Consider the following 14,303-nt stretch of genomic DNA (forward strand, 5'->3'; position numbering starts at 1 on the left):
TCTCACACATGGAAAGCAGGCTGCTTCCAACAAGGGAGAGTCAGAATGACTGGGGTTTCAAGATTCTCAGCTTTATCCAAGTCAATTTAGATGTCTCCAGTCTAAGTCTAAGGGCTCTACTTTTTTCCACTCAGTGTCCTAAATGAGCCCACATTCCTCCTTAGGAAAAGGCTATGACTTTAGTTTGTATTTGCTTACGGTGCCAAATACACTTGCGTTGGAAAGAATTTTCTTGGAACCATCTAGAGGAAAACGCAAAACTGTTAGAAATGGCATTTCAGGGGTGCCTGGGTGGCTCAGTCGGTTGAGCATCGGACTTCGGTTCAGGTCATGATCTCACGGTTGGTGAGATCGAGCCCTACATCAGGCTTGCTGCTGTCAGCATGGAGCCTGCTTGGGATCTTCTGTTCCCCGCCCCCCACCCCTAATTCTATTCCCAGCGCAATTAAAACTATGTTCAATGTTTAGTTCTGGGGCTATATGAAATAAAGTGCTTTAGAACCACAGAATCTCTGATTCTGGACTCTAAGACTTGACCTGGGTGTTTTAAGATCTTAGCTTGTCATTTTCTTTCTGTAAGGGCTCCAGTGGTCTCAGACAACCACCTAACTATCCCTCAGTCCTTGTAGTCAAAAAGTACTTTAGCCACTGGGTCCCCAAAGCACTTAACGTCAGAAATCATTTTATCACAATCAACCAAAAATAGTCATTTAATGAACTGTGATGCCAATACATGCCATGCATTACTAGGATCTTTTATCCCATTGACAAAGAGCTAAAGATACGACCAAAGCAATCTCTGAAGCCCATCTTTGAGAGGTTCTCCCCCAGGATCCCAATCTTAGTAACAATTTCTTTATTAATATCTTTTGTAAGTCCAATCAGGAGACCAAAAGCACACCAGTTATTTTAACAGGGAGAATTTTTTTTTAAGTTTACTTATTTATTTTGAGAGAGAGAGAGAGAGAGAGAGAGAATCTCAAGCAGGCTCTGCACTGTCAGCGTGGAGCCTGACGCGGAGCTTGAACCCACAAACTGTGAGATCATGACCTGACCCAAAATCAAGAGTTGGATGCTTAGCCAACTAAGTCACCCAGGCGCCCCTAACAGAGAGAATTTAATATGAAGAATTGTTAACCAGATATTGAAGAACTGTAAAAGCAAAAAGGGGACAGTGACTATCATAGAAGTAGTACCAGTAGGAAGAAGCTATCACTCCTAGAACAGTAATAGAGGAGAGTTACTACAGCTTAGAAGTTTGGAGAAGGACCCCCATGGAGCTGGGGCTCAGATCTCAGGAAAGGTATTGGTATCTTTGAAGGGGTGTGATAGGCGGTTCTAAGAGAGTGCAAAACTATAAACTGAAAACACTGGGACCAACTGTTAATGGCAGAGTGAGGCACTATCTCTGTGGTGAGACAGACAAGAAAAAGAGTCACACAGGAAGCAGCAAGGCCTGGTGTCCTCTAGCCTTCCATTCTCCCTCCCCTGCTGGCAAAGCCTGCTTGGCAGCCAGCCAGCAAAGAAGAAATGTGGTTTAGAGGTTCTGTCCCAGATTCACATAACAGAATATAAAGAGGTGCAACAAAGCTGAGGGACAAAAGCTTCATGACCTGTAGTCAAGAGGAAGCAGGGAGCAGCTGCAGCATCAGGGTCCCTCGTTATTTGAAACTGTTAAAGGAGGTATGGCATTTTGGTCTCCTTTCTGTACAGTGCCTGGCAAATAGCAAGAGCCTAATAAGCTACTAGAGCTCACAGAAACCACCACCGAGTTAAATAGAAATACCATACTCTCAGTGGCATGATTTTTGGCCATTGCTATTGGGATTCCAATAGTCAGATGTTCCTGTTTTTTCTCCACTCCCACACAGTGCAAGCAGACAAGGAGAACAGTAGAAAGAAGCAGTGGGAAAGAAAATCAGAGTAGTATTGAGATAACAGCCATTACAGCGAAGACACAAGACCAACAGGGATTATATTTGGGGAGGTTAAAAAAAATGACATGGGGGAGGGCGCCTGGGTGGCTCTGTTGGTTAAGCATCCGACTCTTGGTTTCGGCTCAGGTCATGATCTGACGGCTTTGTGGATTCAAGCCCCACATCAGGCTCTGTGCTGACAGTGCAGAGCCTGCTTGGGATTCTCTCTCCCCCTCTCTCTGTGCCCCTCCCCCAGATGTACTCTCTGTCTCTCTCAAAATAAGTAAATAAACTTTAAAAAGAAATAACATGGGTGAAAAGCACAGTGGTTTAATGAGTTTACCTTCGGTCTGGGGTACTATTGGAAAGCTGCTTTTGTGATATCTAAATGGTTTTCTTTGTTTCTGCTCAATGAATCTGTTGCCTTGGCTTAGGTTAGCAAATAAACACTAGTAAAAAGTTGATCTACATGGACAAAGCTAACCAAGGTACAGGGAACCAAGACTCAAGATAACTGGTTAGGTCCAAATCAGAATGAGAGTGACTGGCACTTACATGGTCTTGTGGCCTCAGCAATGCATAGCCCAGACTTCCAAAAATTCTACAATTACCTGGCCTTCTACCCTTCCAAAGTCATACCTCAGTGGAGTGGTTAGGCAATCATTAAGTCTCAAAACAAATCTTAAAACTGGGCAGAGCCAGAATTTGAATCTAGGCCCGTCTGACTCCAAAGTCTGTTTCTTAACCACTATAAACATGAGGTTCCTGATTACCTTTACCCACAGATGCCACTGTCATTATCAATATGGCCCTCATTCATTTTTCTCTTCCCAATACTATAGATAGATATCTAAGATATCGAACTAGTTGGCCTACTGAAAATTAAAATTTAAGGATATAATGCAATGATCAACTAGTTACCTATTGGAAGAAAATTACATTTAATGGAAGAAAATTACATTTCTTTAAGGGAATAATACTAACACTATAGTCATTAAGAAATCCTATGTAAAGACTGCTTTTCTCACTTGGGCAACCAAGTTGTAAATCCAATTACAAACTTTCTTGAAATGAACAATAAATAGCAATAAAATTTGATGAACCAAGAATAACACATTGTGTTAAGACTCGTCTTAGTCTTCTCCTACCCACAAACAAGGAATTTTGTGCTCTACTGCTGGCAGAGTGGGAAACAGTATGGAAATGTTAAAACTGTGCTTAGTTTTGAAAGATGGCATATAGTTTCAGAAACTAAAAAGGGCTTGTTTCCGGGGTGCCTGGGTGGCTCAGTTAGTTTAGCATCTGACTTTGGCTCAGGTCATGATCTCACGGTTTGTGGGTTCGAGCCCCATGTCAGGCTCTGTGCTGATAGCTCAGAGCCTGGAACCTGCTTCAGATTCTGGGTCTCCCTCGCTGTCTGTCCCTCCCCCACTCGCACTCTGTCTCTCAAAAATAAATAAATGTTAAAAAAGGGAAGGGGGCTTGTTTCCTGTCTGTACAGTAATCCCATATATGTGATCACAGGTTATTTTAAAACTCATTTTACACAGGCTGAGCTATTCAATAACACATTTCCTCTGCCCCTCTGCTCATGTTGTATCTCTGAAATGCATTCTATTCTCTACCATAAACATTTAACTCCATTTGTTTCTCAAAATACTTATTCTTCAAAATCCAGCCCATGTTTCTCTCCTCAGTGGATGAATTAGAAAGATGGTTTCAACTAGCTGTATTCATAAGGCTTCTCTAAACATGATACAATGGCACCTCCTCAAGAGAGAAATTTTAGAATCTCTGAGCTAGAAGAACGGCTCAGGGATTATCTAACAGTCTATTCTCCTTGTCTCCAATGGGTAAACTGTCCCCACGCGTTAATATAACTTATCTCAAAGGTCTTTTCTATCTCTAAAATTGTGACTTCATAACTCTTTCGACTAAATATTACTCCAAATGGCGTGGAATTTATCTAGAGACCATTAAATTCTCAAACGGTAACAGAGTTCGGAGTTACGCTGAAAGATCTGAGGCCAAGTGCTCAGTTCTGGTCAGAACAACAATCAACTGTGTTTACTGTCCACGTCGGCGCACTGTAGCGCAGGTGACTGACTTCACTCTGGGCACACAGTAGGCCCCAATCCGGGACAGAAGCCTGCTGGACAAGCACTCTATCCCAACACCAAGACGAGGCCGTCACGAACTGCTAGACACAAAGCTGGGTAAAATACCTCAATCCGGCACCACCCCCAGATGCCTGCAGCGACAGGGACGGCACAGTGATGCACAGCAGCGATGCAGGTGCGCCCCGCACCTAGTTTTCCTCCAGGAGCCAGTAGGAGTTCTCGACACCAGCTCCCCCACAGCCACAGGCGCCCCAGCCCCACAGCACCCCCGCCCCGCCTCCGATGCTCGCCCGTGCCCCCCGCCCGCTGCTCTCCGCGACCCCACGCCCCAGCGGTCCGCCCCTGTGTTCCTTGTTTCTAACTACGGGGCACTTACCATCCCAATACCAGGCCAGTGGTCACGATGAAGCAGGTAAAGACCACCGCAATGTAGAAAAGCGGCGAATACTCATACAGCGTTACTAGAAACACCGCGGCCATCAGGATGTCCAAAACTGAGCCGAGCTCCAGCCACCCAGCCCAGCCCACCCCGCTGGGGTAAAAGCCACTACGGCGCCCCGGAGCTGACAAACTTTGTAGATCCGCACTCGCCCCGGGTTCTCCGGCTAGTCTTCGGGGCAACCTCTCAGGCTGCAGGAGCCGGCGTGCCAATCACAACGGTGCCTGCAGGGCTGGCCCCGCCTCTACTGCTTCCGTCCCGAGCTATTGGCTTCGCAGAGGGGCGGTGCCTGGCTCGACTCACCGGATTGGTACCCAGCGAGCGTCTGTCTGTCCTAGAGGTCAAGGCTTTTCTGCGGCAAATTCTAAACACGTATGCCGGCCATCTCTGTCCAAGGCTCAGGTAAGGTTTTCTGATGGCACAGAGAGGAGGCACAGTGAGAAATCCACGTCATAGAGTCTAAATCCCGCATATGAGATCCGCGGCAAATTTGGGAGGAGGAGAGCCAGCATTTTGGGTTCTACAAAGTGAAGTAACCTCACACCTGCTCTTATTTTATCTAGAAAAGTTACAATTATACGAAACACCGAAAGGAGTCTCGCAAGCAGTTTATGAGCCTTGCCAGCCTTTCAAGTTAGATTTCATGATAGAGGAAAATTAGCGTTGCCTATCACGATTCTCATAGAAGCAAATCAACTGCCCTCCCACATCCCATTCCTTTTCTCCTCTCCCTACACCCCTCAAATTGAATTAGATATTTGAATATTTGTATTAATTTTTACTTTAATAATAATTTTAAATATGTATTTATAATTTTTTTGTAAACGAGCAGAGGCCTTTAAGTAAAGAAAGGAGCGAAATGCTCGTCTCCTCTCCTCATCCCTATACAGTCAACTACATCAAGGTAGCCTTTCTAGAAGTCTCTCACAACTCCATTGACTTCGTATAGGTTTGTGTTTAGCCCTTAGGCCACCCCCAGTTACCACAGAGACAGGGAAATGTAATCTTTTATTCTCAGCAGCAACATCCCTTGCTACAAATCAGAGTTTTGTTATCAAGGAAGAAAGGGACAGAGGACCATGGGATGGATCACTAGTAGCCCCTCCACACTCCCAAATCACTAGTAAAATTAGTGCTAGAGAAACACGAGCTAAATTTGTTCTAAGGGTTCGCATATATCTTGGCAAATGACCATGTATTGTGTACTGTCTGGAGTAGTGCTGTGTAAGAAACTTGCTTCAACAATATAATTTTTAACAACTACATATGTGATTTGTGAAATTATATAGTTTATTTATGGTTGGGCAACATTTTAAATATGTAAAAAATTTTTTAAGTTTATTTATTTTTGAGAGAGAGGGGGTTGGGGGAGGCACAGAGAGAAAGGGAGAGAGGGAGAGAGAGAGAATCCCAAGCAGGCTCCACACCGTCAGCACAGAGCCCCATGTCACAAAACGGTGAGATCATGATCTGGGCTGGAATGGAATGGAGAGTCAGACACTTAACTGACTGAGCCACCCAGGCACCCCTGATTTTTTTTTTTTAATGTTTATTTTTGAGATGGGGGGAGGAGGAGGGGAAAGAGGGAGGGGCAGAGAGAGAGGGAGACAGAATCCGAAGTAGGCTGCAGTCTCTGAGTTCTCAGCACAGAGCCAGATACAGAACTCAAACTCACAAACGTTGAGATCATGACCTGAGCCAAAGTGGGATGCTTAACTGACTGAGCCACCCAGGTGCCCCACAATTTTTTATTATCATAAACAACGTTGCAGTGAACAATCGTAAAGCTAAATCATTTCCGTAGGTGAATTCTTAGAGTTGGAAATTTTAGTTCAAAAAGTATGTACATTTTAAGCCTTTGAAGAAACAAATTTATCCAGAAATAATTGTACCGATTTTTGCTCCCACCCTTTCATCCTCAGTTTTGCAATCATTTGATATTGTCACTTAACAAAAATCTTGGCCAGTGTGAAAGGCAATTTTATTGCAATAAACAATAAAGAGTTTTAATAATAAACAGAGGGAGTTCCAAGGTAAAGTAGTATATTAAAAATATGCCTATAATTTTGCTCTCTCCCAAAACTCCACTAAAACTACAGTAAAGGGATGTAAAAAAATAATAAGTCAACAAAAACAGGAAATAAAATAAGAACAGCACATATTGGAAGATGGAAAACAGCTGAACAAGGATAATTCACTAACCAGGCCATGAAAGTCAAATCCCAAACCAGCAGTAGAGAAAACTGAGATTCAACTTGATCTACACTGAAAAAGTCTCAAAAAAAAACAGGAACTAACACAAATTTAATTCAAGCCTTTATTTCCCGTTTAGGTATCTGCTACAACCATTCAAACGTTGTTTCCAACATTGATTCTTTCTAACACATAATACACAATACACAGTACAGGCAAAAAATTCTTTTTAACACATATCTTTTACTTTTAAACATATATCTTATTTCATTCCACCACCCCAAATCCTTAATTGCCGTGCTATATATTCTTTATGATCAAGACTCAAGTTCCTTGTTTGAACCATCTCTACATGACTAACCTCTTACCTACTCATTCAGAAAATGTTGTTTGAGTGTCAGATATGTTCCAGACACTGTAGAAGGCATTAGGGATACAATAATAAGCCAAAAATGATATAGCTATGTTCTCATGGAATTTATCATCTAATGGAAAAGACAAGCATTAACCAAAGAATCTTGAACAAAATATAAAGGCAAAATTATAATAAATGCCATTAAAAAGAGGTACATGGAGCTATGAGGGCATATAACAGGGGAATGGTGAAATACAAGGAAGATTGGGAAAGTCTTCCACGAAAAACAGATGATTGAGCTGAGACCTAATGGATAGAGATGTACCAGGCAAAGGGACAGGAAGGGAGAAAACATTTAGGGCAGAAGCTACAGTATGTGCAAAGGCTCTGAGGAGGGAGAAATCCTAGCACACCTGAGAAAATGAAAAGCCAATGTGACTAAAGCATGGAGAGGCAGGAGAAACATGCTATGAGATAAAAAGTGGCGATAAGTAGGGCCCAGACCACATGAGTATTGCTATTTTTTAAATTTTTTTTTTTCAACGTTTATTTATTTTTGGGACAGAGAGAGACAGAGCATGAACGGGGGAGGGGCAGAGAGAGAGGGAGACACAGAATCGGAAACAGGCTCCAGGCTCTGAGCCATCAGCCCAGAGCCTGACGCGGGGCTCGAACTCCCGGACCGCGAGATCGTGACCTGGCTGAAGTCGGACGCTTAACCGACTGCGCCACCCAGGCGCCCCGAGTATTGCTATTTTAACTGCACAGCTGTACCTTTAGAGCAAGGAGAAGCCACTGATATGATTGAAAAAGGAGCATGTTATGGACTGAATTGTGTCCCCCTAAAATTCATATGCTGAAGTTCTAGTCCATAGTGTGACTGTATTTGGAGATAGGGCCTTTAAGGAAGTAAGATTAAGTGAAGGTTAAGTGATGTCATAAGGGTAGGAAGCTAATTCAATAGGAGTAGTGTTCTTGTGGAAAAAAAAAAAAAAAAAAAAAGGAAGAGACACCAGAGATTACTCTCTCTCTCCATGCAGGTGTATACAGAGGAAAGGCCATGTGGGACACAGTGAGAAGGCAGTCCTGCCTGCAAACCAAGAGAGTTCTCTCCAGAAAGTCTGCTGGCACCTTGATCTTGGGCTTTTAGCCTCAAGAACTGTGAGAAAATTAATTTCTTTTGTTTTAGCCACTTGGTCCGTGGTATTCTATTATGGCAGTCAGGCAGACTAATACAGGGAGTGACATTCTGTTTGCATTTCCAATCAGTCCCTTAGGCTCCTGTGTAGAAAAGCTATTGGAAGGAGGTTAGGATGGATGTGAGTGAATAGGGGGCTATCCATAAACAGATTCTTTTAAAAGTCTAGGCAAGAAGTATTGTTAACTCTGACTAGGATAGTCATGAGGACTTGCAGTAAGGTGGATTATTAGAAATTATCCCAACTGTAAGTGAAAACAAACAAACAAACAAAAAAACCACATACCAGTATCTCACTGGAGATAGAAAAGTATTTCTTTTTTAAGTGAAAGTCTAGAGGTAGATTAATCCAGGACTGTTATGGTGTCCACAGTACAAGAGTATCGGTGAGAGTGCACTGAGTGCAAGGGACTCAGGCTTCTATTTTGTTCCACCATGTGTAGCCCCATCCCTAAGATCACCTCCTGTTTAAGATGCTTGTTGTAGCTTTAGCCACCGTTTCAATATTCTTGTTAGCAGGAAGGAGCAGGGGCACCTGGGTGGCTTAGTCTGTTGAGCATCCGGCTTCAGCTCAGGTCATGATCTCATGGTTCATGGGTTCGAGCCCTGCATCAGGCTCTGTGCTGACAGCTCGGAGCCTGGAGCCTGCCTCAAATTCTGTGTCTCCCTCTCTCTCTGCCCCTGCCCTGTTCGTGCTTTGTCTCTCTCTCAAAAATAAATAAACATTAAAAATTTTTTTTTAAAAAAGGAAGGAGGAAAGAGAGGGAGAATGAGAAAACACTTCAATTTAAGGAAACTCTAAGGATACATCCCTCATTCCATTGGCCACAACTCAGCCTGGTGTCTACCTTTAACTGGAAGGGAGGTTGGAAAATGCAGTCTTTGTTCAGGGTAGTCACCTCTGCTGTTGAACACTATTGCTGCTGTTCAAGATGGTGTAGAGCCAAATGCAAATCCTCTCCTTCTTTCTTAAAGGGAAAGTGGACTACCAATTCCAGTCCCTTCAGGTTCTCCAATACCATACCTATTTGGATGCTACAGCTCCTTCCGGGCCCCACCCCTTTCCCAATCTGAGACTGCAGTCTGAAGGGGAAGCCAGAACAGGTTGGATTTGACGGAAGGCTGCACTTAGGCCCCTCCTTCTTGTCACTCCACCACATTGGAAGGGAAAGACTTCCTTCCCCTCCTTCCCACTTGGCAGATACATGCCTTCTGTCATGACCTCAGTTTCCTCTACCACATGGCATATACTAAATGCCACTTTTAATTTTGCCATGGCCAGGACTTTGAAATGTTAATAGAGCTCTAAAATTTGATAAAACCTTTCTCTGTAGCGTCTGCTTTTTCTAGTTTACTGTGTTTCTGGGGACTCAAAAATCCTATTTTGGCAGTTGAAAGCTGCTTGCTCTCTTTTGCATTCCCAACATCACAGTTCTATTTATCCTTTGAAGTTTATACATGCTTCTGACTGACCAAGGAGAAGGTCTCAGAAGAGAAATGCAGGAAAATATGAATGTGGTTTTAAAAATTATTATCTGCATTATATATTTTTCTTGGAGCTACTAACCCTTTCATTTTATATGGCCTTTCTCTAGCCCACACATTATTTCTTGGAAGAGCAAATTTATCTCTATTTTGAGGACACCAGTAGGAGGAACATAATAAGCATCATAACTTTGAGACAGGCACTGCACAACAGAACTGAATGAATGTGCAATTTAGGTCTGGTCCCATAGATGACAGGAATTGTGAAAAATCTTGTAGTACCTTGGCAGAACTTAACTCTTTCTTGCTCATTGAACTTCCTAAGCGTCTCTAGTAAAAACCTCCCATGGTCTTAGCTGTTGGGCTTCTGCCATCTATACATACTATGTGGCAGAAGGCTACCTGAAGCCCACCCCAACTGAGCTGCCACTGTTGATTTATATGGTACATGGTCTGTGGCCCAAAGCTTAGGACATTCACCTAGAACAGTTCTCAACTGGGGGTGATTTCCCACCCCTGTGCCCTAGCAACATTTGACAACATCTGGGCACTTCTGGTTCACAACGGGGGAGGTGCTACTGGCCTCCAGTGGGTAGAGGCCAAGGATGCTGCTGAACACCCTACAGTGCATAGCACAGTGCACCCACAACAAAGAATTATTTAACTCCAAATGTCAGTATTGCTAAAGCTGAGAAACCCTGATACAGAAAATTTTTTTGATTCTGGGCACTTCTCACCAAATCACTGGCTGTATGTGGATCCAGACCATGTCTTCCCTGGATTACCGCAGTAGTCTCCTCAATGGTTTTCTTGCTTCTTTATCTCCCATGGTCTATTCTTTTGTTTTGTTTTACTTTTTTAAAATTTAAATTTTCATTTACGTACAATAAAATGCATTATGTTCCGTGTACAGTTCTATGAGTTTTAACAAATGTATAGAGGTCATAGGACACTACCACAATCAAGATACAGAATGGCAGCTCAATTTTCAAAGTCTTTATTATGCTGTTTGGGACTGTCCCTCACACGAGCCACTCTGGGGTTAATTTGAGTCTTGGCAATGGTTTATGTTGTAGTTCAGTTCTCCTAGGCTTTGCTATGCTTCTGTGGGTGTGTTCTGCACGTGTGGAGCTTGGGTATGTGCCCTGTGTCAGTTTCAATCTGTCCTCTTTAGGGCTTCGCCTACACCTTTGGGCTCCCAGAGGCCCCCTCTGCCTGTTCTAGCCTGAAGGATGCGGATGTCCAGAGTATTTGCACTGTATACTGTCCTGTAGTTGTGTGTGACTGAGCTTGTCCTTCAGGCGAAATGACAAGAAAAAGGTAGGAAAAAAAGTCACTGGGATACCTCCATCACTCTGTGCACAACAAGGGCCCCTTTTCAAATTCCTTGCATCGATTTTCTCTCAGGGTTGAGGTGCCTGTGCCCCTGCCCTGCTGAGACAGTGCTAACACATTGGTGTTGCCCTCAGGGCTGGGCGAGGAGAGGAAAAAAGGGTTGTGGTGGGGTGGGGTAATTCCTTCCACATTTTCCTGTTACACACTCTTCCCTGATCCATCCTGCTCAGGCAATAAAGGAGAAAAAAACCAACTAGAAAACTCACTGGCACCATACTGGTCATTCTTCAGGATCTGCCTTCTTGTGGTGTGTAAGGCCTAAAATTAAGGTCTCCTATCATGTGCTGCCGTGACATTCAGGGATATTGGGAATGACCCAACTGCAAGTTGTTCTCCCTACTCTGCTTGCACAGATAAGGTTCCCTAACCAGACAACCCTCATCATGGGGACCAGACACAGTGCCTGCTCATCCTTGAGTGGTAGGTTCCAGTTCCCTGCCAGCCTGGGCACCACACCCTCTTGAGACTACAAAGCCTGCCTCACACAGCCTCTTCACTGTGCTCCCAAGGGCAGCTCCCTGTAGCCTTGCATGACGTTTGCTGTCCCCCTCCCCCAGCCTGTGAGTACATGTGACTAAAAAACTGCCATCAGTCTCATCTGTCCAGTGTTAAGTTTTATGTGTTTGGCTATCCCCATAACCCTAGAGCCATCACAGACCTTTCACAAACAGGATGAAGAGGAGGCCATCAACACTTTCCTTCTTCAATCCACCGGCTATTTTGTTATTATTTACTCTTTAGAGGCCTCAGGTAGTTGTTTTTATGTTCTGTCCAGAGCTTTTAGTTGTAATCAGTGAGAAAGAAGAGACTGCAGCTTGGTTACTCTCTCCTGGCTGCCTCTGGAAATCCCTTTATCTCTATAGTCTAACCCAACAACAGAAGGATCTTCTTAAAAGGACACAGAAGTCAGAATGATCCTGCTAAAATGCATAAGAGACTACATCATTCCCCTCCTCAATCTCTCTCTCTCCAATAACACTGTATCTTGACTCCGTAAATGCCAAAGTCCCTATGATTATTTACAAGGCTGTTGGACCCAGGCCTCCAATTTTATCTATGACCTCATCTAAAATTCAACCCAGCTCATCCACTCCAGTCATTTGATTGCTTTTTTGTTCCCGGCAACAACATGCATGCTTCTGCCTCCGGGGCCTTTGCAATGTTATTCCCTCTATGTGGAATGTTCCCCCAGATATTCACATGGCTAATCTCCACAGCTTCAAATCTGTGTTCAGACATGACCTTCCTAGTGAGGACTAGGACTACTACCTAGATTTGTTAAAATCACAAATCCCTCATCCCCTGTATTCCCAATCTCTCTTTTCCTATTTCTCCCCTACCCCATCACTAATCACCTTCTAACATACAATAGTGTTTACAAATTTATTATTCTTATTGCCTGATACGTCCTCCTCCCATTAGAATGTTAGTTCCATGATGGTAGGGATTTTTAGTCTGTTTTGAATCTTGGTGCCCAGGACAGAGCTGATTACATAATGTGCCCTCAGTAACTATTTATTGATGGAGTAAATGGGTGGGAATATATAAGTAATATAAACATACTTTAGCAAAGGTGCTGTTACCGAGAATAACGGACTTACAAAAAATTCAGGCCAGGGGCGCCTGGGTGGCGCAGTCGGTTAAGCGTCCGACTTCAGCCAGGTCACGATCTTGCAGTCCGTGAGTTCGAGCCCCGCATCAGGCTCTGGGCTGATGGCTCAGAGCCTGGAGCCTGTTTCCGATTCTGTGTCTCCCTCTCTCTCTGCCCCTCCCCCGTTCATGCTCTGTCTCTCTCTATCCCAAAAATAAATAAACGTTGAAAAAAAAAATTAAAAAAAAAGAAAAGAAAAAAAGAAAAAATTCAGGCCAGAAAAGATTATTTTAGTTCTGATCTTCCCTCAATTTTTAATTAGAATTCTCCTTTACTATTGACCCTGATCAATAGTCAAATGCTTCCCTGGGACAAAACACGTTCTAGTGATCGCAACACAGCTTAGCGTTGATAGGTTCTTGACCTTTTTAGAGGGGTTAGCCAGGCAGAAAAGTTCTGGAAAAACATTCTGGAACTTCACACACACATATCTCCCCACCTCTGTGAATGACCCAAGCCAGAATGGCATTTCTAAACCTCCTTTAACATAGATACCATGTTGTTGTTGTTGTTGTTGTTGTTGTTGTTGTTGTTAAATTATGTTCTATAGACCGAGTTTGAAGTTTCTGTACATAGTCTATATTAATTTTATATCTCCCATAAAATAAAATAAATCATTTTCAACAGTGTCCTTTTCTTGTCAGTACACCCAGTGCAACCTCTCTTGGGTATAATAAAAGACTAGCTTGGGAAATGTTAAAAGAATAGAATGAAAGGGAAATAGATATACTATTTATTGGGTGTGATGTCATGTAGCTTAATGTTAATTTTCTCACCTTTTCCTCTAATTCCTCCTATAGATAGAAATAGAGGAGATGGGAAAAAGGTGGAGGTGGAGGAAGAATCTATTTAAAGTTAAATATAATTGCTCATGGACCAGTAACATCATTTTCTCTCCCATCGTTTGTTGGATGGTACTATGTGTCAAGCTTACCAGTCCTCTCTTCATTGTAAAAAGTATTATGGGGGCAGACCACTGTGAGGATGTAGTTGAATTGTGGAATTTCTAATAATTAATACTTTTATCTTTTCTAATTGATGAGAAAATATAGGTATTGTATCAAATCAGTTTTTTGAACCTTGTTTTAATGTTATTTACTAACATGCTAACAATTTGTTAAATTTAAACATTAAATACAAACTTTAAAAAATTCTAATAATTCAGTTTAGTACTAACCAAGAAGGATGGCAGTGGGGGCATGTTCTAACAATTTGTTAACTTTAAATGTTAAATACAAACTTTAAAAATTCTTTTTTTTATTAATGTTTTTTAAATGTTTATTTACTTTTGAGAGAGAGACAGAGCGTGAGCGGGGAAGGACAGAGAGAGAGGGAGACACAGAATCTGAAGCAGTCTCCAGGCCCTGAACTGTCAGCACAGAGCCTGCTGCAGGGCTTGAACTCACCAGCCATGAGATCATAACCTGAGCTGAAGTCGGATGCTTAACTGACTGAGCCACCCAGGCACCCCCCCCAAACTTTAAACATTCTAATAATTTAGCTTAGTACTAATGAAGAAGGATGGTGGTGGGACCATTGTGGAGTTTTCTT

General features: G+C 42.9%; 1 protein-coding gene across 2 annotated transcripts in view; it reads right to left on the reverse strand.

Moving 5' to 3' along the window:
* Positions 1-4,631, reverse strand: part of CGRRF1 (cell growth regulator with ring finger domain 1) — a 29,842-nt gene extending 25,211 nt beyond the window's left edge. Inside the window, exon 1 of one of the 2 annotated variants that reach the window (XM_025918958.2) lies at positions 4,413-4,631. In XM_025918958.2, coding sequence (XP_025774743.1) covers positions 4,413-4,516 — 104 coding nt within the window. In that variant the 5' untranslated portion in view covers positions 4,517-4,631. Of the gene's footprint in view, positions 1-4,141; positions 4,261-4,412 lie in introns of those variants that run through there. The other variant, XM_086709713.1, reaches the window with a different exon arrangement.
* Positions 4,632-14,303: the final 9,672 nt, after the last annotated feature.

Source organism: Puma concolor, chromosome B3, assembly GCF_028749965.1.
Source record: "Puma concolor isolate L17-30 chromosome B3, mPumCon1.1.hap2, whole genome shotgun sequence".
NCBI lineage: Eukaryota > Metazoa > Chordata > Mammalia > Carnivora > Felidae > Puma > Puma concolor.